The sequence below is a fragment of the Pundamilia nyererei genome, unplaced genomic scaffold (assembly GCF_000239375.1).
Source record: "Pundamilia nyererei isolate P.nyererei 1_Seehausen unplaced genomic scaffold, PunNye1.0 scaffold00042, whole genome shotgun sequence".
NCBI lineage: Eukaryota > Metazoa > Chordata > Actinopteri > Cichliformes > Cichlidae > Pundamilia > Pundamilia nyererei.
The window spans coordinates 3,167,745-3,192,794 of record NW_005187443.1 but is presented as its reverse complement, the minus strand read 5'-3'; the positions used below and the strand labels follow the sequence as shown (position 1 = coordinate 3,192,794).

General features: G+C 39.6%; 2 protein-coding genes across 2 annotated transcripts in view; one reads left to right on the top strand and one right to left on the bottom strand.

Annotated features, from left to right (window-relative positions):
- vstm2lb (V-set and transmembrane domain containing 2 like b) overlaps positions 1-9,476 on the top strand; it is a 20,548-nt gene extending 11,072 nt beyond the window's left edge. The window contains exons 2-4 of the mRNA XM_005731335.1: positions 7,002-7,171; positions 8,215-8,259; positions 8,453-9,476. Of these exons, the coding sequence (XP_005731392.1) occupies positions 7,002-7,171; positions 8,215-8,259; positions 8,453-8,704 (467 nt within the window). The 3' untranslated portion in view covers positions 8,705-9,476. The remainder of the gene's footprint in view (positions 1-7,001; positions 7,172-8,214; positions 8,260-8,452) is intronic.
- A 1,113-nt stretch (positions 9,477-10,589) lies between these two features.
- tgm2b (transglutaminase 2b) lies at positions 10,590-21,322 on the bottom strand. Its single transcript, XM_005731334.1, has 13 exons — positions 21,195-21,322; positions 18,147-18,326; positions 17,013-17,231; positions 16,408-16,526; positions 14,510-14,638; positions 14,239-14,416; positions 13,942-14,074; positions 13,540-13,643; positions 13,221-13,460; positions 12,487-12,762; positions 12,239-12,399; positions 11,940-12,076; positions 10,590-11,364 (listed from the first exon to the last, which is right to left on the bottom strand). The coding sequence occupies exons 1-13, from the start codon at positions 21,202-21,204 to the stop codon at positions 11,217-11,219; spliced, it is 2,034 nt and encodes a 677-aa protein (XP_005731391.1). The 5' UTR covers positions 21,205-21,322; the 3' UTR covers positions 10,590-11,216.
- Between the last annotated feature and the right edge of the window lie 3,728 nt (positions 21,323-25,050).

Below are 25,050 nucleotides of genomic sequence, written 5' to 3'. Positions count from 1 at the left end.
CTCTGCTTGTTATTCTCTGCCTTTACCTCAGCTGGGATTTTGTTGTATTGGGAACACGTGTGCATTAAAACATGCAGCAGAAACACGTAGCTGAACGTGGTCAGCTTGTGGCAAAGAAATAATGCGTTGCACCTTTTTAACATGTGTTTCAATTCTACATAGCTACATTCAGACAGAGACACACACACACAGTATGCTGAATTGAAGCCACACAGCGAGTTACACACAGGGTAATTCTCCCAGGATGCTGAACACCTGCCAAAGCCAGTGGGCAAGGCTCCAGGAGATGTAGTGAGCTACTCTTGAGACTGTTGGAAGAATCTCTTTATGCCAGACACCAGAACGCCAGCAGACACATATTGCCCACTCAGCGAGCGGAAAGTGCAAAGGGGAACCGAATAAAAGGAGGAATGAAAGTGAGAAAGGATACTTAATAGGTAGAAAGTAAAAATGAAAGGGTTATAGGAACAGGGAGATAGGAGAGTAAAGATGCTATTGTTTTCAACAATTGGGGGTAGACTTTTAAGAAAGATGTCGGTGGGCTAGTGAGAGAGAAAAGCAGAGAGAAGGCAAAGGATTTAAAAGAAAAGAAAGAGGTTAAAAATTGAAGGAAAAAATCTTACCTTTACAGATTCAGGGTCTTATTGGCTGGCAGGGGAAGTGGAAAAGTGCAGGAATTAGCTTGCAGGTACAAGCCTGTGCTGGTACTGTAGCTCTGGACGTGAGGACTACCCATGCAGCTTTCTCCTTGACTTGACTTTGACATCGGATGCTGTGGCTTCAAATGGCTGTGGACACTCAGAACTGGTCATTTTTCAAGAGTTCTCCTTTATTCTCTATTTTGATTTTAATTTTAAAGAACTGTTTCAATAAAAGGTTTTTTCCAATGTAACCAGTTAGACTGTTAAAGCCAACACCAGTTCAGCATGAGTCTGATTGAAAGCTGACCTAAATATGTGTGCTACTGTTTTGATACTCTGACTGGCTAATCATTAACTATTATTTAGATAAAAAGAAAAAAAGTATTATTTTTAGCATTTTTATGTAATCCTTTCACAACCAGTAGATGAGCAAACCAAGATACATCATTAAAAACCACGTGAGAATTTCCAGTCCACTTGTTGGCCACATGTGGCTGAAGCACGAGCAACAAAGGAAAATTCAGGAAGAAGGTGACGTGTTACAGACCTCTGGACACCATGGAGAATCCATGTCCATTTCATAGCTAATTGCTAGCCTGTACCGACCTTTGGACATCTATGGTCAGTGTTGGGGAGTAACTGAATACATGTCCCGCTGTTTCGTATTTAAATTACAAAATATGAGTAACTGTACTCTGTTACAGTTACCGTTTAAAAAGGTGGTATTCAGAAAACAGTTACTTTGTTGAAATAAATGGATTACATGGCGGTCTTTTCCTGTTTCATATCTTAGGTTATGCTCTCTCTATTTTTGGTAATTCAACGCCGGTGGAAGCCCAAACAAAACACGCATTAAGAGGCTCAAATGCCTGTGTCTCAATCTCGCGTCTCATAATGACGTGAGGAAATATTTTTAAAAATTACTGTTCAAAAAATGATTTAATATGAAGACAGAGTGTTGACACGGAACCTGACGTATTAGCAAGAGGTCCCTTTACTACGGCTTGGAGCCGCGGACCTGTTTTATATACACACGGAATAGCTTTCTATACGAGATCGCTGCAAAAAGTGCAGCCTTACCTAATGTCAAGTAATCCAAAGTATTCAGGATACGTTACTCTCACTGAGTAACGTATTGGAATACGTTACAAAATACATTTTGGGGCATGTAATCTGTAATCTGTAGTGGAATACATTTTAAAAGTAACCTTCCCAACACTGTCTGTGGGGCCCTGCTGTATCCCAGAATGCTAAGCATACATGGCTACAGGAAGGTGTTTCGGGCAAACTTCCCTGGTAGTTGGGTCAGATTGTGGTTGAATCATGTTCACTCTGTAAATGACCTGCGAGTGTTGTGTTGTGGTTGTGTGTCCACACCAAAGGGGAAAACTAACCAGAGTTCAATTAAAACAGACTACACACCACAAAATACACAAAATACAATGTTGTATCTAGGATGTTACAAAGTTGTTTACTTCAGCTAATATGTTACTCATGCTCATTCAGTAATGTTATCATGCCTTGTCATGTAATAGAAGCGTTCCAAATTTCACAGCTTATGCTCTTCAGCAAAGACTTAAAATCTTGAAGATGTAAAAGTGTTTACGTGTTAATTAGACATAAACACGGGCGACCGTGGTTCAGGGGGTTGGGAAGCTCGTCTTGTAACCGGAAGGTTGCTGGTTCGATCCCCAGCTCTGTCTTTCTTGGTCGTTGTGTCCTTGGGCAAGACAGTTCACCTACAGCCTACTACTGGTGTTGGCCAGATGGTGCAATATGGCAGCCTCGCTTCTGTCAGTCTGCCCCAGGGCAGCTGTGGCTACAACTGTAGCTTGCCTCCACCAGAGAGTGAATGAATAGTGGAACTGTAAACTGTTATTATTAATTACTTGGGACACTTACCTTTTTATTACATTTTGGTTCCATTGGCCTTTGCAGTGTTCTCTGTTGGATCATCTCCCCAAGTGCTTTTAACAGAAGGGTTTTGATACTCCTGTATTGGTCAATTAATAATTTATTATGTTGAAACATTTTATTTTTTAGAGATATTTCATACCTTCCTTTTTGTGCTTACTTGTTTGTGTTTCTTACTTTCTACAGTATGTCGCACACAAACAGCCTTTTTTTTTTTCCCGCAGTAGTGCAGTCTGTTCCAAGTGACAGATGCTGCAGTGCTGTGCCGCTGGCTGTTGATACTGTGTCTGGAGGACAGAAAAGTGTGAGAACCTGCATTGAGTAAGAAAACCCAGATGATTGAAATGCCACCCTTGGTTGTTTTGCTCTTATATTTTGTGCGTGACGTACTTCTCTGCCTTCCCCGGCTTCAGTTGTAGCACCATATGTTGAAAGCGCAATATAACAAGACATTGTTATTAGTTTTGCCTGACATCTGTGCTCTTCGTCAGAGATCTGAGAGGCAAGATTGCCACTGCTGAATAATGAGACGTATACTCTTACAGAGTGCTTTTCATTGCAGAGCATCATATTGTACTATTATGAAAAGTAGCTGCGTTGGCATAAAACCATAAAAAAAATGTCTTTTCTCAGAAATGTCAATCTTTGCACCACCTTCTAGAGTGACAGTAAATAGGTTAGCTGCTCCTTTTCTCTTATTATTTGTTTAGTCTTATTAAAGCTGAATGAATCGAATATGTAGATGTAGATGTCTCTAATTGCTGTAACTACTCTAACTTCATGCCTTGGCTGTAATATTTATTTATTTATTTTGCCAGACGTTATTGGCCTTGTCATGTTACAATTATAACAGTCGTCACAAGTTCTCCCAGGTGCTATTTCTGAATGTCTTGATCTGTTCAACATGACCAATTATTGTGGTTTCCTAGCAAGAAAGCCACGCACCATCAGATTACAGTTAATCTTTGTACCTGCTGTGATTACAGTCTGCACTGGCAGTGTAGGGGTAGTTAGCGCAACGGGAAATTGTCTCAGCAGATGCAGCTTACTGTGCAGAAAAATCTGAAGAAAATGTGCACATTTACAGTTTTTGTTTCCTTTTGCTTATCATAGATCTGCACTTCCTATTGTTTTTCTGTTTAGCTGTCTGTGCACATCTGATCTGCCCCGAAACGTTCTATAAAGTCTGGCAGTTTAAAATAAAAGACACTCATGTCTGTAAAATGTTTCTTTTCTTATGGGGACATTTTACTTTTGCATTACAATGAAAGTGTCTGATTGAAAATGTCAGGAGATAGAATTTGCTGTTGTCTAGTGAATCTTTTGTTAAGACTGTTATTTCTGCAATCCACAGTGACATTTCAACCTGAGCTAGGAACTTATGGTTTATTCATAGTTTCTCTTTCATCATGTCATCATGTTTTGTATTGTTGTACTGTTTGTATTTTTAAACCTTGAACCTTTTGCATGTTCTCTGTTTTAACACGAAATATTGCCCAACACATACATTAGAAAGTGCGGTTTCTGCCCTTTTATCTGCCGGCATCTTAACTGTTAGATTGTTAAGCTGTGATGAAACGTAGACAGTAGAGAAATATTTGGTTGTTTGGTGACTGAAGTGTTATTTTTTTTAGCATAAATAAAGTGTATTGTAGTGTAACTTATTAAGTACTTTAATGTTAAAGTGATTTCTTTCAGGAGATCTCTCAAAAGCTTAAAGGAAATGTGTCTATATGTATGATTTTGGTCTGCCAATGTAAAAGCAGTTTTTATCTGAGCAAATACTGACAGCAGGATGTTAGGACCTTTTGGAAACGTCTCTATTGAATGTGTTGCATTCACGGCAGTGGTTGAAGGGCAGGGCAGTATAGAGAAAATCACTTGGGGCCATGCAACACAATATTATCTGTGGCTGTGTGAGACACAATACAAGCTATTTTACCAATATGTTTGGTGTTGAGATAAGACATCCAAGGCTACGAAGCTACCCATACACTAATACATTAGTCCTGCAAGAAACCAGTCTTTGTAAGGATTGCAATGCATTTTTTTCAGTCCAGACTTCTTTAAATCAAACTGAAAAGTCTCCAAAACTATTGAATTGCTATGGCATTTAAAGTATTAATTCTGGTAAAGCAAAAGTGAGGTGCTGAATGCCAGTAAAACTGTTGAACATTAGCATAAAGTCTCTGTTATTGTAATTTGTTCGATTGTCATTTTTGAATATGAGCGTTGAAGTCAGAACTGCTCTGTGCCAAAGAACAGCCTCTCGACACAACTCCCTTAGGTGACCAAAACTGTTGTGCGTTGTTGCTACACAGGGCTCTGCTGGCTGTTGTCTGCAAGTTGCCGCTGCGGATTGTCACCAGGGGGCAGTGTTAAAATATTTGGAAAAACTAGTAATGTTTGTGGCTCTTGTTTGTGTTTGTGCTGGTCCTTTAGCTTCGCCCCTGTTGCAGAGAAGACAGAACTCCTAACACATAAAGAGCTTTTTTTGTAGTAAAATGAGCATTAATGAAAATTCTCCGTTTCTCACGTGTGCACTGTAAGTCTTTGCTTTTCTTGCTTCTCTCTGCAGTGAGCTCTTTCCTCTTTAAGTGACCATTTAAACCTCAGGTTTCTACTTACTCATAGCATCATTACTGGCTGAACACATGCTTTTCATTTATTTGTTATTTATGTAGCTATTTTTCTAGAGTGTTTTTAAAGTGTATCAGATATCGAGATATTGTGTCCCTATGAAAAAATGTTACAATTGTATGTAAATTGAATGCATAGTTGGGGAAAATGGATAAAAAAAGTGTTCAAACAAGATTACACTGTTGCACATTTGCATGCAGACCAGATAACTTAGTCACAAAGTGTCCGGTGTCTATCCTACTTTTCTGCCTTTTTCTCTTTTGGTCCCGGAGAGTCTCAAAACTACAGCAGGTCTCCTCCTGACAAATGAGGCCACTGCCTGGCTGCACCGCAGCAGTGCAAGGGCACAGAGGCTTTAGGAGTCTGTCCAGTGGCACTAAAGCCTCTCTCTGCTCGCCTATTCTCAGCTTTTTCCCCCCATCAAGCCTACTTTTCATCTTTGCAGAAAGCAGAGTGAATATCAGTTTCAAATAATAAAAACTCCTCTCTTACTCACTTTTCTGAAAGATTGTTATTTTCTCGATAAGACTTAAAATATTACCTGATAGTCTATATGGCTTTTGTCCTTATCGCTCTTCAAAGAGCGATGGGTTTTTCAGTACCTTTCCTTTTGTTTTACAGTTTTGCCAGGTGATGGCAGAAACCAAAACAGAGCTACAGGAAGAGTGAATGTTGAACTGTACATTTACATTTGATCAATACACATCACCTGTGATGCTTTATGTGCATTATACTTTTACTCTGGAGCATATTAATTATATTCTAATTTTAATGGCCAATGCACTGCCAGCACAACATTGAGCTGACTGAAATTAGATTACATTTCATGGTTGTAACCTCAAAATTGCATTGGTATTGATTTAATTTCTAAAGCTGCATAAATCTAATTTTGTGTTACACTGACTGGGTTCAGTATGTTTTTGTCTGCTCAGACCTTATACACATTACTGTGTATAAGGTCTGAGTAATGTAGTAACTTCTAATAAGTCGAAGTTTTCAAATTTAATGAATTTTATTTAATTGAAATTATCAGTCATTGACAATGACATCCGAGTTCTGAAAATCCATCACTGCTGCAGTCGGGCTTCATTTGTCACATCTCAGACGTGTGTGGGCTTGTGATGCAAAAGGTATTCCCTAATTATTGTCTCCACAGCCTTTAGGTAGGTCAGCTTTACCTATAATATAATCAGTTTTATTAATGCACTCAAAACAACTGAAAAGCACACTGATATCTAAAGAAAAGCTAATTGAATTGTCAGTTTGCTGCATTGATTGCTTTTACTTTAGCCCAAACATAAGAGAGCATGATCCCTCTTCTGTATTTTTTCCTTGTCAGTTTAGAGCAGCTATAACCAGCTGAAAATATTTCACTTCTACACTCTTTTTTTTTTAGTATTCCTTGGTTAACTAACTGGTTTAATTTATTTGGTATTCAATTTTTTGCTGTGTATGTGTTTTATTTTGTTTCATTTTTAGATTTCTATTTGTGCCTCACGTTTGTTTCTATGAGCATCCCAAGCAAACTGAGACAAATTCAGGAACTGATTGATTACCACCAACCTGATCATGACTGTTATCATCCTGCAGTGCAAACAGACCTATGGTATAAAATCATTGCTTGGTTGGTTGAATACACCACTCTTTCCTGAATCCTTATTTTTATTTAAGTTCGTGTCCTTGGCTTACAGTTTTTCTCATGTATGAGTGTGATGCAGTAATGCCACATTGTCACAAGGCTCTTTGACAAATAATGTTTCTGTCCTTTTAAGCCCATCTCTCTCTGTCTCTGTCTCTCTGTTGCAGCACTGTTTACAGAGGTCCCACACGACATCACGACACACAGTGGTGAGGATGTAGAGATGGCCTGTTCCTTCCGTGGGGCGGGCTCTCCGTCCTACTCCCTGGAGATCCAGTGGTGGTATATCAAGGACTATAGAGAGTGGCAAGAGAAGCCTCCCTATATCACTAATAATGTAAGCAGCTGTAATGGAAGTTCCTTTATTGTATATGTACAGTGATTTCTTGATGGAGTCACCTGTAGCCCAGTGAAGGTGAAAAACTCCTGTAATACCTCAGCAAACTTAAACTTAACTCCGTCAACCATCCTATATTTAACTTTAAACAAGAAAATATTTGTTAAAAATATATATCTTAATTCCAATTACAGATGAAACAGGGCTGCTTTAGATTAAAAGTAGTGAATTAACAGCTGAAATAGCTAGAAATTATTTCATGGCTCCAAAAAATACTAGATGGATCAAAATAGTACATATATAACTGATATTGCAACACATCCAGAACAAAGCAAAGATTATATGAATCATTTCTTGCAACCTTAATCACTGTACACTTTTTTTTATTGCTGAACATCAATTTTAACATTCACTTTTTCAGATTTTACACAGTTTCTTATGGCACGTCCACTTGGACTAAACCCAAAGCTTACTGAATATCAGTCAAAGGGAAATGCAGTGGCACAAACCCTCTTGCATGGAAACCAAGGTATAATTGCTGATTAGCATTTGCCAGCACTGGGGGAACAGGTTGACTCTCTCCCATCATGGGGGGACTCGAGCTCCCCTGTTGTGCCTCTAGACACTATAATTGGTGCTGAGAAAGAAATAGATTTTCAAAATCTCTTTCTGCTCCATGCATAATTCATACCTATGCCCAAAAGAATACCTCTGTGCCTCTGCATACCCAATCACGCAAACTCTCCTGCTCACAGGCTTACATGCTTGGCACTGTGGAGTGTGTTCTTGTGCATGCACATTTGAACACACACACACGTATAAACCTCAGCTAGACGAGAACAAGGAGAACAAGGTAAACACATCAGAAAAGCAATCCAAACAAGTAATCCTTTGCTTTAAAAGAATAAAATACTGATACATCAGTCGTGTTTGTTCCTGTTCTTCCAGTGAGATGCTGCTAAGAATGAGATCTATTAATTTTTTTTGAAAAACCTGCCTCAGTCGCTTTCTGCTGTTAACTTTTCATCCGTATTTCCGTGCAGGTCGTACCTTTGGAGGAGACTGTCAGAGGTGCCACTAAAATTAGTGTAAGTTTGATGTGGTATCAATCAGCTGTCACCTAGAAAAGTCATGTTTGATTAAAGGCATTATCAATCACGATTATGGACATGTAAGAAATCACACTCTTGTAACACTCATTTCCATTTCTTGATAGATGCTCTTTTGACATTTCACCAAACTAAACATAAACAAGAAAACTTGATCTTTTCTGCTCATTAGGTGGTGAAAGTGGCCGGTAGTAACATCTCCCACAAACTCCGTCTCTCCAGCGTCAAACCAACAGACGAGGGCACGTACGAGTGCCGCGTGATCGACTACAGCGGTGCTGTGGCGCAGCACCACCGCGTCCGGGCCTACCTCCAGGTGAAGCCCGAGAGAAGTCAGGGATCAGAGGGTGTCCAGTATAAGTCGCAGGGCAGTCACCCACACTTGCCCCATCAATCTGACTGTGACGAGACCTGTGTGCTTTAAAACGAGCCATGTGCCCGGCACTTTGCATGACTTCACTCTGTAAAGAGGGACACTCATCAGCACACTTAATTTATCACACGGCTGAGACCCTTTGTGTTTCATGGTTTGATTGTTCATGGTTTTACTGACAGTACATCTGATTGACTTCATCTCTGTGCATTAAGTTTACCATAATGTGACAGTAAGGCTGTAATGACAAAGTTTTATGTTATTATTGTAGGCCCAAGATACAGACAGACGATGCAGTGTGCCACTTCTATTGTCTTTTACCAAAACGTGTGCTGAAAGCTGCAGTATTTCAGTACGAGAAAACTGAATAATTTTACACTTTTTTCATTATCTGAAAACTTTTCTGTGCATTGGTTTTAAATCGTGTAGTCCTTGTTTTTTGGCGCCTTAAGGGCAAAGTGTATATTTAGCTTTCTAACCCATAACTAGTATGTCTGTAACAATGCAAGTGTACGCCCTCGTCACATCGAAATGAGATATCTGTTCTTGTGTATTCACTTATTTGCACTGTATACTTTTATTGTTTCACAAAGTTACTTAGTGCCAATCAAACCAATATTACAACCTCAGCTAGTACGTAAATCACACTAAAATTTTGTCCTAGTTTTCTGAACAAAGATACCCTTTGTTTTGTTTTTTTCCCCAAATCACTCCTCGACTGTGTTTGCCCCGTTGCTACTGTTGTGTTAAATGCTTTCATTTTAAATTATAAATTTGATTCTGTGATTCTGGTCTTCCGTCTTGTGTTTGATCAAATAAAGTTTTACGGTAATTTAAATACATTTCAAGGTGTGGCAGACTGACTACTCGTGAGATCCAGTGATGCTTTAAATTCTTTATATCAGTTATATGGTATGTTTACTGCACACTAATCACTCTGCATGTTTGCAAGATTATAGGTAAGTCGTGTTCTTGAGTGGTGAATTGTGTTATGTGCTTTTGGAGCATACAGTCACGTTTTACGGTGTGTAAGCTGACACATTTGTAGACGGGATAAACAAAGGATTTTCCCCGTGCATTGTATTATATTCCGAGCTGCCACAAACGGCTGACAGATTGTGTTGTGCTGCCAGCTACTGTGCAACACAAACAGTGCATTCTTCAAAAGCTTTGCAGGCTTTCTTTTTCTTAACAGTTTATCTCCCTGACCAGCAGAGAGCACTGCTTCCTCCAAGCTTTGAAATGCAGTAAGTCACAAACATGCAGAGACACTTCCATGCACTCCTGCCTTTAGAGGGAGGAAAAAACAGGAATACTGATGCTTTCTTTAAATGCACGGCACAAATTAAAGAGTTCAGCCTGCTCGTGATATGAGCTTGTAGCATATTTGAGATATATCTGTGGTATCTTGCACTGTTAAATGGTGAATAAGCTTTACAGGTCTGTGGCTGTGTTCCAGTTCAGCACTGTGATCTGCAGCTGTCTAATACAATGATAATTGATAATTGTGTCATAAAGCTAGAGCCCTCTCTGCTCATTTAGAAGTATTTGGAGGACAAACACTGGAGCCGTGAGAGGCAGATGAAAGGGAACAGGTGCCAGAGAGCTCAGCTACAGGAGCCTAAGTAGACATGGAAAAAGAGGTGCATGAGAAATGGGGCTGAAAAAGCAGATATGCATTTTTTTTAAGTTAATCAACTGTCTTTTTTTGTCTCTCTCACTACAGAGGAATTGAGAAAAGAATATAAAGGAAACTGGCATGTAGTAACTTGCAGAATATTCCACAGCTCAGTGAGTATAATCAGTGATGAAGGATTTATAAGTGAGAGGAGATTATGATGATCCTTGTTTTAAGTAAAGCTTTCATTGCAGTAATAACACAGGGTCATTAAATGATGTAATGTGTTAGGAGACAAAAGATTCGCTTCCAAAGTGTGTTTGAAGTATTCATTTGTAATCTCCGTACATACGGGGAACTAATGCCAGCATGTTTACTGGGGACAGAGATGCTACCATAAAAGGAATATTTGCAGAGTCACAGTGTGCATGTGGAAATGGATCCCATGAGTAAAATAAAATATTCAGGATTGGCTGTGATTAGCCAGGGAAATATTTACTGTATATAAACAACAAGAGAAAAAGCATCATAAACACAGCTCCTCCATATTGCCTTTGCTGTAGTTAGTCCAAATGTGTTGACTGTCATATAATACGCAAACAAAAACCTACACATTGCATTCTCAGTCACGTGGAAACAAAGGCTGTTACTGACTGGCAAACAAGATTTTTAATTTTGTCAAATAACACATAATACCTAAAATCATCAGACTGTGGCTGGCATCGGTGAGTACAAAGCATTCATAAATCACAGTAAAAAAAAAATTGGGCTCAGACTAAAGTATATATCCACATAGTAATCCCTAATAAACAAGAGAGGAGACAGTAAGAAAGCACTGGAGCAGAAAGGCACTAAACTCGATTCATTGTTTAATCTCTAAATGCCTGGTCCGAAAAAAAAGAGTAAGAATAATTCCATTTAATGGATTACGGACATTGAAAGGCTTTATTTTCCAATAATCACGTTTCTGTAGCCCTTGACATGACACAGCTTGTTACTGTCGAAGTCAACCACCAGCTTTCTCAGTCCAGAATGGGTGGGTGTGAAGTAGATTTTCACCTTGGCATCTTCACCAGGTCCCACTGGTCCCAGCCTGCAGGAAAAAAGTTTAAATATTACTTTTGAGGCAACACCAGAAGGTTTATATCACAGTCCTGTGATTGCATAGACATTTCAATAATTCCTGCTGTCAAACAAACCATGAGACTTGTGACTATTTATGGCAATGGTGCAGTTGGAGTTGAAGTGTTTGAATTGCTCTGAAGAGTTTGGCTAAACATAGTCGTGGTAAAAAAAAAAAAATAGCAGGCACATTGCTCATCAGTCATGGAGTCAGAAACACAAAGCTGGATTTATGTAAAGTAAATTATTGGACACTGTTCAAACACTCAATGAGGAGATACTCCTCCTATCTTCTTCTGTTGAGCAATCATAAGGAATCCATTTGGTAATTTATTTTCTCTCCTGCCTGCTCCAGTGACCTCCTGTCCTGACTAAACAGCAGCACATTCAGCCAGACATTCGGGTGCTGAGACTTGGCAGCAAAACGTGAAACAATATGACACAAATCTCATAATTCAAATTGGGAAGTAACATTTCCATTACGGACAGTAATAACTTTTAAAAGGTTGTCTTGAAAAAAGATATATATCTTAATGGCTTAATGACCTCTCAGTAATGATGCCTCCCCCTGTCAGGTTGGCCCCTTCGATGCTGAAGCAGCAGTTCTCCAGTCTTTCTGGCAGAGGGTTTTGAAGGGTGATCTCTGCAGCCAGCTTCCGATTCTCCTTTGGTTCTCCCAGGATCTGTTCAGAAACAACCCAAAATTAATGATCACTCTCAGATGAAGCTCATAATGCTGCTTATCTCATAACAGTCATGCATGACATTGGTTATATTTGTTCAGGTCACTTCTGGGTTTTAAAGACCCCAAAAGTTTGTATTTTGTCACATATCTTGCTACTCACCCTGACTTTGATTTCAGGGTTGTCCAGTACAACATTTCTCACTGCCAGTGTTGTATCTCCAGTGGTATAGTCCAGCAGCAGAGCTGCCAGACGGATTAGGTTGTCCTCAGTGATCTGACCACCGTATTTGGAGTAGTTCAGCCTTAGTGGAACTTTCCTCTCTGGAAGGACGTAGACATTATATTTTAAACTTACAGTGAAAAGAAAAGTCTGTACTAACCTTCTCTATCAGCGGTGAGCTTACTTACCTCCTCCAGGGGAAAGCTCAACATTGAGTAGATCTTTGAAGCCGCAGTTCCCTCCCATAAACCCATTATAGGACAGCGCGCAGGATCCAAACAACAGGCGGCACTTCTTCTCACTTTGTGTGTTGTTAGTAACCACAGCAAACACATCAAAGTCACAGCCCTTCCTCATATCTGATGTCACCTTGATATTGAGGTGCAGGCCTTGATTCTGTTGCTGCTGGAGCAGCTTGTTTTGATGGTCAGCTTTCTTAAAAGCCTCCCGCTCTTCAGCAGATCCTGTGAGTATTGAAGCGACATCATGGCTTAAATAACAGAAGCCTCGGCCCATATGCCTTGCCATGCTGTATAATCAATTTCTACAGTATATTTGAACCAAAGTGATAAAGTGTGTGTAGGAGTAAATGAGCCTAAGGGTGTTCTTCTGAGTTGACTTTATGTACAATAGGGGGAATGCAAACACTGATAAGCAATTCAGGAATGTAGCTAGAAAGTGACCCTGGTTTTACCTACAGGTATGAGGGAATGATTTCCACACACACTTACGGTGTGTGAAAAACTGGGCAAAAGTGCAATGAATGCAAACATGTGAGACCATGTTGGATGAGGCGTGCATGGTAAATCCCTCTTTGCATTGCAAACAAGTGTTTAAATAGTACATCTTGGGTAAATATCTATTTTTTTCAAAAGAGAAAGAACTTGTTTGATTCAGCTGGAGTGCTAAAAGTTTGATCTACCTTCAGGGTATTTGTAGAGATGAGTGATGTCCTCTCTGGCATCACTGCCCACACTCTTGGTGCTGATCTTTTGGCCAACGAGTGCATTGGAAGAAACTTTCGATGTGCTGCCATCCTTCTTCTTCATGAATGTGATCACATCAGCATTGACTTCAGCAAAGACAAAGGGGGCATCGTACTTGAACGTGAGCTCACCTTCCTTAATGGCTCTGACAGGGGTGGGGCCACAGCAGTACACCCCTGAGGGAAACGGGGGGGAAGACACGGTGAGCACGTTACTTGATAAAACAACATGCTTTTGATGGACAGTCTTTCTTACCTTCACTCTTCTCCTGAGGCGTGGGGTCATAGGCCTGCCAACCATTAAATTCAGGTTTAAGGTCAGGTCTAGTCATCCAGTTCTCTACCCAGCAGTGATAGTTCCTGTAGATACAATGCATACCATAAGCTGGATAGCATAATAGAAACATACTGCATGGTTATATGTATTACAACCATGCATCACATGCAAAAACATTATGGCCACCCTTGCCACACCTCTTCATTACTCCAGACCCAGCTGCCCTAACCAAAGTAACTCAGGTCTTCACACTTGCCCCATGACACAACAGATTCACGCTGAGTATAGCCTGTGGATTCTCTCATTTCAAGATAGTCAGTGATTTAAATTGAATCTGTGAGCTGTCCCACCATTTGTGAGTCAACTTAAAAGAGTTCTCACCAGATCATTTCTTTGGATTGAATGAGTTCTCCATTTTCATTGACATAGCGTTCAATCACCAGGTTGCTGTTGGTGTCATGTGCAGACAGATAGTTGGTCACAAGTCGGCAGGGGATGCCCAGGGCCCTGGAAACTGACAAGGTTTAACAATAACTTAAGTATTATCATATTTAAAAGATGAACAAAATGCATATCATAAATATGTGCTTATATGTAGGATATAATGTTTTGTCTGCTTGAGTCTAAGCAAGCGGTTTTTAGAGATAGGCTACCAAGCCTGGCTCTGTGCTATCTTACCTGAGCAGGCCACTGCAGCAAACACCCAGCACTGTCCATAGCGAACAGGCTGACAGGCTTGTGTGTCCCAGTTGCGCAGGATTTCCACACTTCCCCTCCATAACATGGGGCTGACGCCTCCTTCATAGTCACCTGTCCATTTTCCCAGCAACACCCCTTTGTCATCATTGCAATTCACCTGCCAGGCAAAAGAAACGTGTCTATGAAAATTAACAAAGAGAAACAATACTCTCTCAAAATGAAAGAATATCGAGAAGTCAAAAGGACAAACCATAGCACTCAGCACTCTGGACACGTAAATGGGATTTCTTCTCCCTGAGCAGTCCTTGCCAGGATTTTTCAGATATTTAGGATTCATATCGAGAATCCTCAGACAGACATCCAGGATTCCACTTTCAAACTGTACCGCAACATAAGACACATAACTGCAGATTAAGTGTGAGTGGAAAAATAACAAATCTAGCCATGTCATGGCAGGCACATGCTTTATAAAAATAAATAAATACAACAAATCTGAAATACAATGCAAGTCAAAACTTTGAGCATACCCAATCATTCATATACAATACTGTTTTCATTCAGAATGACGGGCATTAAGGCTTCCACATTTTATAACAAGGGGGGTTATCCTTTATTTTTGCAGATATTGTGCTTCTGCTGCTAAAAATCACATTTACAGTGATTTAAAGTATACTTTGTAGTGGACAGCAGGGCTTACTGCCTTCAAATTCAACCTATGTCCATACTTCAGGAAGCAGAGGACTAAAGGGACTTCACTCAGAATTTTAAAGGGGAAACGGACTGATTTCTGGCAGGGCATGATGTGGAGGATATTCAGGCATTAAAGCAGGAAGGTAAAAACTCAGAGGCAGAGATACCAGCTTTTGAAGAGTCACGCCATGGAAAAACTGATGGAACGCACCATCCATTAACCTCCTAACACTCAACAATTCATTCTTGCCCTCTGTGAGGGATGCAAGTTTGAGACCTATACATCAACCAAAGTATATGTGTTGTATCTCAGGCCTACTGCAGTGTAAAGAGGACATCCTGGGCTTTCTATTGATGCTGCATTTTATTGCCACAAGGGAGGTTAAGTGATCTGATATTATTATTCTTTTTTTTTTTAAATTTGTTCTTCATTATTACATTCTTGTCTTTATTTTACCAAGAGCTCAGAAATGTACAGTAATTTTAGCACTTTCAAAACAAAACTTTTATTCAGTGTCTTTGTAGTGGACAGCAGGACTTCCAGCTCTCATTTGTAGAAGGGGAGTCAGACGTATAGCTGTCTGGGGATGAGTTGCCAGGTGAAAGAGGCTGATATTATAACAGTAAAGTGAAAGCTCAAAGGAGTTGGCCGAGCAAGTACAAACTCATTACCAGGCAGCAAGAGTTGAGGCTTGGGTGTGAAATTCATGATTTTCAGGGTTTTTATTGGGGTTTTTTTTATCAGTTTTATTGTTAACTCAGTTTCCCTGGGTCTTTTCCCCTGTGTTATGAATAAATCTTCTTCTTTTTGGTACCTCCACTGGTTTTATTTTGTTGTAACACAACAATATATATTGTCGGACACAAAGGCGCAAAAAAGCTTGGGGACCGCTGAGTTAGTGCTCTCATTACAATATCTAGTCGGGGAAATAGGAGTATTTTCACTAGAAATCAACTCTATTGAAACTGGGCTGAAATATCTGTGTTCATGGCATGATCCGAATACCCTAGCATCTGAATGTACCAGGTCCCAGTTACAGCCAGTTCAATAGGTTAGGAGAGATTCTTTAAGATTAGACAGTTCATCAAAGTAACAAATGATCCTAATTTCTCTGATAAGGGAAGAAGGGAAACTGTCCTCTGGAAACTGAATTGTAGAAAGGGAGTGCTTAAAAAATCAGAATAGGAAAACATTATCTTCTGGCTCTCAGGATCCTACTAAAGAAAATACTACTTTATCATGCCGTCCACCCTCTTTATGTATCCACCATCCAATTTTTAGAGTTGTGTTTTTTTTGGTATGTAGCATTTCATTAATTCTTTCACAAGTAGACGTATTTTTCTGTTATCAGAATGAGTGCGGTTCACTCCCTCACCGCTTTGGCACTGTGTGAACTTATATAACTGATTATGTGGATAATGTAGGCAGGCTGATTGTGTCAGTGTTGTTGCTGGCACCTGTCCAAAATTCCAGGGAGTAGGTATTGGATGTTTGTAGGCTCCTCGAAAGATGATCCCATCCTGAGCTAAGACATACTCTGCCAAATTCTCCTTGTTGTCCATGTATACTGCATCACCTGTTGCCAAGAGACATTACAAACATTAATACATGCCTTAATACATGTCCTAACTAGGGTGTAAATGATGTACTGCTGGTCTTTAACTATTGGAAACTGCCTATTGAAAACACAAGAGTGTAAAATACTGTTATGTACCAAAGGAAAGACTACAGGCTGCTGCTGGAAAGGTTAGTGCTAGCTCAGCTCAAAAGTAAACACAAGTGAAGTAGCTGACATGTTACAGCTGTCTTCTGTCTATAATCCTCTTTTTCAATCTTTCTCTTTCATTCACTTTCAATCCAGTGCTTCAAAACTATTCCAACAAAGGAATATTCAGCTCAAGGCTGAACTATTGCTTAAAAATCACAACATAGTTGTTTGACTATGCAACCGTTCCCTTAAATGGTCTCTTCACTCGTGCAACTGAAAAGTTCCTGCAATAAACAGGATCATCAAAGTGAGTCTTAACAAGAGCCCCTTGTGCGACAGCTTCTGTTTACCCACCTGGACACCAGGGATTAAAGAGCAGGATGAACTCGATCCTCGCAGAGTGCCCCAGGGTCAGGGTGTAGCGGCCTATAGGCGCATCTGGTGCAGAGCAGATCGACAGGGCCACCATGTCTCCGGGTGGACTGGTGACAGCAGCACTCCAGCAAGAAGTGTCAATGCTGGCAGACAGACCAAAAGAGGCCCTGGTGCCATACTGTTCAGAGGGTTGAGGACCTGCATGAAACCCCAAATATAGTTAGAAGTCTGAGTCTGAAAGAAGAGGCAGAGATCCTAGTGAAACAGTCGTAGCTAGGGAATGTAAACTTACAGTATGTCTTCTGATTTGTGGATATCATAATAGATTAGTAATTCATTCCTAAATTCTGCTGTGTTAAACAAATTTAAAATCATTTGTGTTCACTTTAATCCACAGAGCCAACTCTTTGACATCTCCCACTCAGCCAGCTAATGCAAGGGCAAGCTTTTGGCTCACACACTGGGGAGGGGGGTGAACGGTGCCGCTCTTATCCATTAAAAGACATTCGACTTTCAAAGGCTGATATCATTATCTGTGATTATACACACGCTTTCCTCTTGGCGAGCAACATTTCCTGTTTAAAGAGTTTCATTCGATGGTCTGCAACAAGTTGACTTATCATGCTCTTCATAAGAGACTTATCCAAATATTAGAAGAGGACAAGAGACAGAGAGCTTTCACTGTTTGTACTGCAAAAAATTTAAGATATAGTTTCTAGGGCTGCAAAGAATAACAACTAAGGTCATAGAGGATAGAAATGGAAACATCTTTCAGCTACTGTAACTGAGCCCAGTGTGAAAAGGGTGTTGCACTATTGCTGATCGCTGAAGACGGGAACATGACTTCCCTTTCCATAAACTTTGTTTCTTTCCCTTCTCATTCTTGAATAGGCAACAATGAAAATAGTGACAGCATAAACACATGGTAATAAATGGTTTCAAGTTGCTGCTAACTTCCTGAATGAGAGGACACAATGCCTTTCCTATTCCTATTGTGTAGGGAAAGTTTTATTCATTCAATTTTCCAATTGTTTTGATACAGACCATATAAACTTTATAAAAGAACACATGTATATGATATAAATATTATAATACAAGAATCAGGAGCAGTACCTGTTTCTGCAACAAAATCAAGTGAGTTGACTCCTGGCTGGTAGCTTCCAGAGCGAAGGTACAGGCTGATTGAGAAAGGCTGGCCTCTCCTCACAATGAGACGGTCAATGCCATTGAGATCGGTGCGATGGTCAGTGTTGTTGAACTCGCACTCCAAGTTCCAGCGATCGATGTCCAGAGCTAAAATGGAGAGAGGGAGGGAAAAAAAACATGAATAAAAAAAGAAAGTATTTAAGTAGTATTTAAAATATGCAGTATAGTCTATAAAGAACCATTTGGTAATGAGAGTTTCTATTATTCTTTATAAAAATGCAGATCAAGAAAAAAAACACAAAGAGTAAAAGAGTATCTGCATATAATATATTTACAATAATCAAACACTGTCTGCAGCACATTTAGCTGAGTACACACACAGCTACTACACAACTACTGACAGAAATTATACAGTGTAAATGCTATTTATATTAAACAATACTGACATATCCATAATTACAATTTTTACTTCTAAAAACATCTCTTACCTAGTAATTTCTCTCAATGCTGACCTAAAAAGTTGGATTTTTAGTCCAGAATAATCATTTAGATTTGTGAAGCTCATTAGTCATGGCCTTGTTTCTTATAATGATAGGAAAAAATATACCTCTATGCATATGGAGCACATGATGCAATGTCGCAAAAAAGTGGAAGCTTTATGAAACCTATTTGCTGTGTAGGACATCGGGAACTCTAATAAAATCAAAAGTGTCCAACAAATACTTTTAAAAAAATGATCAGTTAACTGAAAAAGTGCAGTTAACAAGGTCTGGATTTCCTGTGTCGCAGCTGTGGATGTGGCACATAATCTAAAAAACATAAAACAACTGCTTTGTTTGTTCCTTCTGCTTGTGATGACTTCACTTTGAAATTAAACTGCAGACTGTAGGATGCTCTGTCTTTTCCAACATTCAAGGATGATATTATCTGACAGATCTTCCTGTATTAATTTACCAGAAGCTAAACCCAGACAGTCTCTCCCTTCACGCTCCAGTGTCCTTTGTAACTTAAAGAATCCCACCCTTTGATTAAAGGCCCACCTATATGATGACTCAGAGATTCTCTTGCTGCTGTGTAACCACTGGTCATCTGCACTGTGACATGTCATGTTAGCCTCTCCCTATGTATTATTCCTTGCAAACTTAATGCTTGAAACAGACATGAGGTGGTAGTCACAGGGCTAGGAGAGACTTAAGTAAACAAAGGCTCGACTAGAAAAAGTTCCTGCGGTTTTACATGAAATCCATAGGAGCTCATTCCTCAGTATTTGGCATGGCTCTGATGTTTTACTGATCTTGAACTTAGTCCGGTCTTAACTGAAGACACGTTAGTGCAGTGTATTCTGACACAGCTGGAGAGTGTAGTCAGAGCATAATGAGGGCTTTTCTGTTTAGTCTGTTCATGATCCCAAACCAATCAACACATTTTTTTTTTTTTAAATGTAAGCATTGCACTGAAGCACAATTATTATATCAAGTTATAAAGGAGCCATCTGGAGACAAGAAAGTCCAATAAAACATGCCCTCAGCTTACACAATGTGAAAACAATTACTTAGATTAATAACACATGGATGTCTGTCACCTTAAACCCTTAGAGACAACAGGCTAATGGTGCAGTGGGGAACTGACATCATCTTCTCTGCAGGGCTCTGGAGGCTTGTTGTGGCTACATTGATAGTACAAAAGGCAAGTATTTTGATTTGCTCCCGTAATTGAACATAATGTTTCATTTAAAGCGGAGCAGCTTTGGTATGCCATATGGTATGCATGTGTGGTGTGAAGACAAACTAAATGCATGTCACCGGGTTGCAGTTTATCCTGCAGGGTTGCGTAAATTATAAGGACAGCACTCCATTTTAAACTGAATGGGCCAAAATTCCTAAGCTTCGACCCTCCCTTCTTTTCTAACGTTTACATACTGAACACACCCACTCTCCACTTCCAGTCTACCAACCATGAGCCACATGCCACAGTCGTGCTGTGTGGATCATGGTTAGCATCACTGAGGCCACTATGAGCCTCATAAGGAAAATTACACAAAATCTAGCTGGGGACAAGTGTGCATGAGCTGGTACAGTCGACACTGTTTAAAATCCTGGAAAAATAAACAGGGAAAAACACTCTGAAGTTAAAGAACTTTTCAGTCTTCAAGGAGACACCCATGTTGACTGAGGTTCTCCTTCAAAAGTTCATTCAGATTTAAATAAATGCTCTGTGCACATTCAGCATACGGAAAACAAATGTTGCTTATTTATAAGAAGTTGAAGTGTAAGCATGACCAACTACAATTTGTTCGGAGGTGCGCTGGCAGACGGTTAGGCTGCTATTAAAGTGTCCAGCTGCCCTCCACAGATATTTTTGGTATGTTGCGGTGTTTGACTTCACACACAGGTGGGCAACTTTTTATGTTTTTGAATTATTGGGGATTCCTTTTAAACAGAAATGACGTGCTGTTTGTGGAGTTATGAATTTCTTAGCAGCACCATCCGAAATCTTTCTTGGTCCTCTGTGAGCCTATAAAGATAGCACTGGTTAAGTAATGGAAGCACCAGCTGCTCTCAGCTGCTATTATTAAGTGTTAGGGACCTTGGAAGGCAATCATCTTCTCAAATATAAATGTGAAACATTTTTTTAGATCTTCAGATCCTTGATGAAAATGTGACATCACTATATACAGCAGTACGGTGCTGAAGTGAATAGTGATGACTTCAGACAGCAGTGGAAATCTTTGGCACCGTGCCTGCAGGTTAAGAGTGAAAGTTTCACCTCCTAAACATGCACTTCTCTACAAAACTCTGTAACTAAACATCACAGTCACATTAACATAGACATAGTGGGATAATAATGAACAGCCATGCTGACCCGAATGAATGACTCAAAACAACACATGTAACAATATTGATTTTTTTTTTTATACTGAGTAAGGTCTTAACTATTTCTAACAAATTCTACTTATTAAAGACCTCTTCGTGCAAAAGATAACATCACCATAAAATTGGTAAGGAGGCAACTTACCTTGAGCCATGACTATTTCTGTGCTTGTTGACCAAACTGTGTATTCAGGCAGTCTTCAGCTGAGAGAGGAATTTTATGTGTCTCTCTGTTGCTCTCTGCCCTATTTGTAGTCCTCGTTGTGTTTGACAGTCTGGTAGTGGGTGTGACGTGACCCTCCCCTGGAGAGGGAGAGAGAGAGAGGGAGAGAGGGAGAGAGAGAGCTTAGCTAAGACCAATAGTGAGTGCCTGCTACAAAAACACACACGCGCACGCACACACATACACACAAACAGAAGAACTACTATACTTCTTCAGTGATTCATTACACACCCTATGTCAAGTAGGCTGAATGAATAGTAAAGTGCTGTAGTGATTTTGCAATGATAGCATAGGAAAACAACAGCAGGTTACCGAGTGCACTACGAGCTATCGTATTTAAAAAGTTTCAAAAACATTTAAAAAAAGAGAGAAAAATTAATACAGCTTCAGGCAGCATATATATAACAAAGAAGTTGAGCAGGTAACAGAGACCATGGCAGCTTCATCTAATCATCTTTTAAACAGGGTTGTAAGCCAATTGGCTGAGAAAAACATGTTCCAGCAGATAAAACGTTTGGGGAAATATGTTGTCATCATCTGATAATGTTTGTGAGATTTCCTCAGAAGATAACCTTTGCCAATCTAAACAAAGATTGTAGGTTGAAAAAAAATACATAACAGCAGGTCAGTCAGCACGGTGAGACAAATTTTCATTTTTTCCCCTTCAAGTCTTCTCAGAATTCTCTGGAATTTCCACAGAGAAGAGTTATTAAGTCATGGCAATGTATCATTTATTTTCTCCAGAATGCATTTTAGCGCAATACACACTCTGGGGTTTTTTTTTTTTGTTGGTTTTTTTTTTCAAAATTGCCAGCTTTTGTCCAGCTTTTGTTTTTATACATCAAACCCCTTCTCGCTTTCCGTTTGTGCAGATTTTGTTTAACCGAGGTTGACTCGCACATATTGAAAAATAAGTCCATTGCTGTCCACAGTTGTAAACTAATTTGACCTGTGAACATTTTTCAGTGTTTTTCATAAAACTCTGATTGCTTGAAATTGATATTTTGAATATTACCAAACCCCCTACACCCTCCCAGTTAAGCAACAGCCTCCGAAACCAGCTGAAAAATAAAGGTATTGAGGAAATGCCAGAAAACTGTAATTCCTATAAAGACCACCTGAAGCTAACAGCAAAACCGAATCAGTGCCTATAGACTCCTATGTTAAAATGTCTACATTTATAGCTTTAAAAGGCATATTTTACACACTTCTATAAAAACAGTTTAGGTCTAATTTCTCCCATCATAGGCTGGCTGGCTTTTCTAACCCTCCACATGGATGATATTGTTAGGGACATGGCTGTTTTGATTGGCAGGTGTCTAGACACAGCAGTAAGTGTCACAGCTACAATTTGGGGTGACAGATTTAGACTTTTCTGCCATGTTTGTAGTTTTCATGTCCTCTGGAGCATTTGGGGCATGAATGTTCAGACTAAGAATATTGTGGTGAGGTTAGGAGTTACTAAGGTAAGAACTCACAGAAACACCCGAGCTTCAGGTGTCACGATAACCCCTGCATTTAAGGTGGCATTAAGCAGTTCATGTGTTAATGCTAATTTATACCATAGAACCCTACTCTAAAAAAATCATCATAGAGTTAACACTGAAGCTAGATTTAAGCTGCATTCCTTTTTAGAGTTGCTCCGTGTTGTAAATTAGCCTTAATACATAAAGTGTTTCATGTACACTTTAACACTGCAGTTCCAAGGTGGTCATTAACCCTGCAAAAGCTTCACCGATGGTGCAACATCTCTTTTCAACAACACTTGCAAACCATAAAAGAGCACTGTAGTGTTGGCAGTAACACAACTATAACAGCTGCATAACTATAACAGGCACAGTAAACACAATTCCCTTAAACTCAACAACAAACTGTGTTCCAAGGCAGGAGATTACAACAAACTGTTCCCAACATGCCACAATATGGCTGGTTGTGTGGTTAACTGTTCTAACACAACCTCCAAGAAGTTTATGCTTTAGCTGTGATGAATGAAATTCAGGTATTTTTGATAATCTAGAACTCCACCTTTTTATCCAGTAAATAAAGCATTCATTTATATATTTGCTTGTTTGTTTACTGTGTTTCCTACATCATCCAGGTGTTTTACATTTTGATTGTAGGGGCTGCCTTAAACTTCATAAGCAGAAGAAAATAAGAGATGTTGGAAACACTTTCTTACACAGCTGGGAGTTCTGTGTTCCAGCCTTTAAAAATTCACATGTGGCCTTGACATGTGTATCAATTTGGGAAAATTAATCACAGAATCACAAGTACAGCAGGGCTGGAGGGAACACAAAAAGTAAGGGGATTACAGTCAGTATACACTCTGACAGATCCAAGATACACATCTCAGAATCAAATATTTCAACTGAAACACACTGAAAAGGAAAAAAAAAATCAAAAACATGTCATATCAGCTGCCAATATAGGTGAGGAATGCAAGAGAGCGTTGACATTTTCAAAAACCTTAACTTTTGAACTCAAGAGGTCATTGAGGGTCAATGCGATTTGCAACTGCTGCAGAGAAGCTTTTAAAAAGCTTCTGCAATACCCCATCATGCTAAGTTCTGTCTTTGAGGACGTTTGCTACCACTAGACAAACAACTTATCCCAGACCGGTAACTGTAGCAATAGAAAACTCACATTTGGCCAAATTCACAGTCAATACACGTGCTGCCTGCAGATGTTTTTCCGTTAATCATATGACCATATCAAGTTACGCAGTACAATCAGAGAGAATAGTCACCACATGGTTCATAAGCCACTGGAATGTTGCTGGGATATTACGCGCAAACCAAAAGGCATCACCTTGTAGGAAGTGAGACTGGTTAATGTTATTAGAGCGGCTCGGCTCTAGGAAACAGAGGGACCTGCCAGCATCCTTAAATTTACTCACAAATTTGGCTAAACCAACGTGGTCAATGCAATTGTCCATGAATGGCAACGGAAACACATCTGCTTTTGTAACAGTGTTTAGCTTTCTGAAATCTGTCTAAATGTGGATTTTTTTTTTTTAAACTAGTAAACTGAGAGATATCCAGATGGATTTGGAGTTTTCTGTTCTGTTATCTAGCATGTGTTGTATCGCTTTCTCCAGCTGTTCTCTCTTATCAGGGAAAACACAGTAAAAGCGTTGCTTGATGTGTTGAGCATCTCTAACATCTATATAGTGCTCAATGAGGTGTGATAAGGTATTTGAAAAAAAACTGTGATCAATGAAACCTGTTGTTGGCGCTTACCCTCATCTGAGCGGCAAAGAAACAACTGTTTGATGGAAGCGCTCTAGAGCACCTTAGGTTTGTGGATGGTAATGTTTTTACCACTGATTTGGTTGCAATGAAATGCAAAGATTAAGTTGCTTGACAGTGATAGCCTGGCACAAGTTACCAGACTTTGAGGGAGACCGCAAGCCAATGTAGTCCATGACTAAATACCCAAATGGCAGATCTATTATGTAATGCGACACATCAGGATTAGATCTTATGGACTGGTTTCACTTACCTGTCAACTGCCCAAGGTCGTATATATATATTTATTTTTTCATAGTTTATTTGATCTTTATTAGTTATTTTTATTCTAAGTTATTGTAATCAGGCCAGACTGGTCTCGGGGACGGGAAAGAAAAACAAGAAGAAAAGTTCAGAAGAAAGTTAACAGAAGGAGAGGGGAAAAAGGAGAAAAGAGATAGAAAGAAAAGACAATGAAAATCTGCTTCATCACCTTTGTCTTTGTGTCCTTTTTTTTCTCTCTTTTTCTTTTCCTGGATCACCTGTTGAGA

Bases quoted from the DNA above. Each gene is read 5' to 3' on its own strand.
- tgm2b (XM_005731334.1), bottom strand. The intron at 16,527-17,012 runs GTGGGTAAACAG...TCTTGGCAACAG, and splicing joins CTTTAATCCCTGGTGTCCAG to GTGATGCAGTATACATGGAC. The intron at 12,077-12,238 runs GTGAGTAGCAAG...GTTTCTGAACAG, and splicing joins ACCCTGAAATCAAAGTCAGG to ATCCTGGGAGAACCAAAGGA.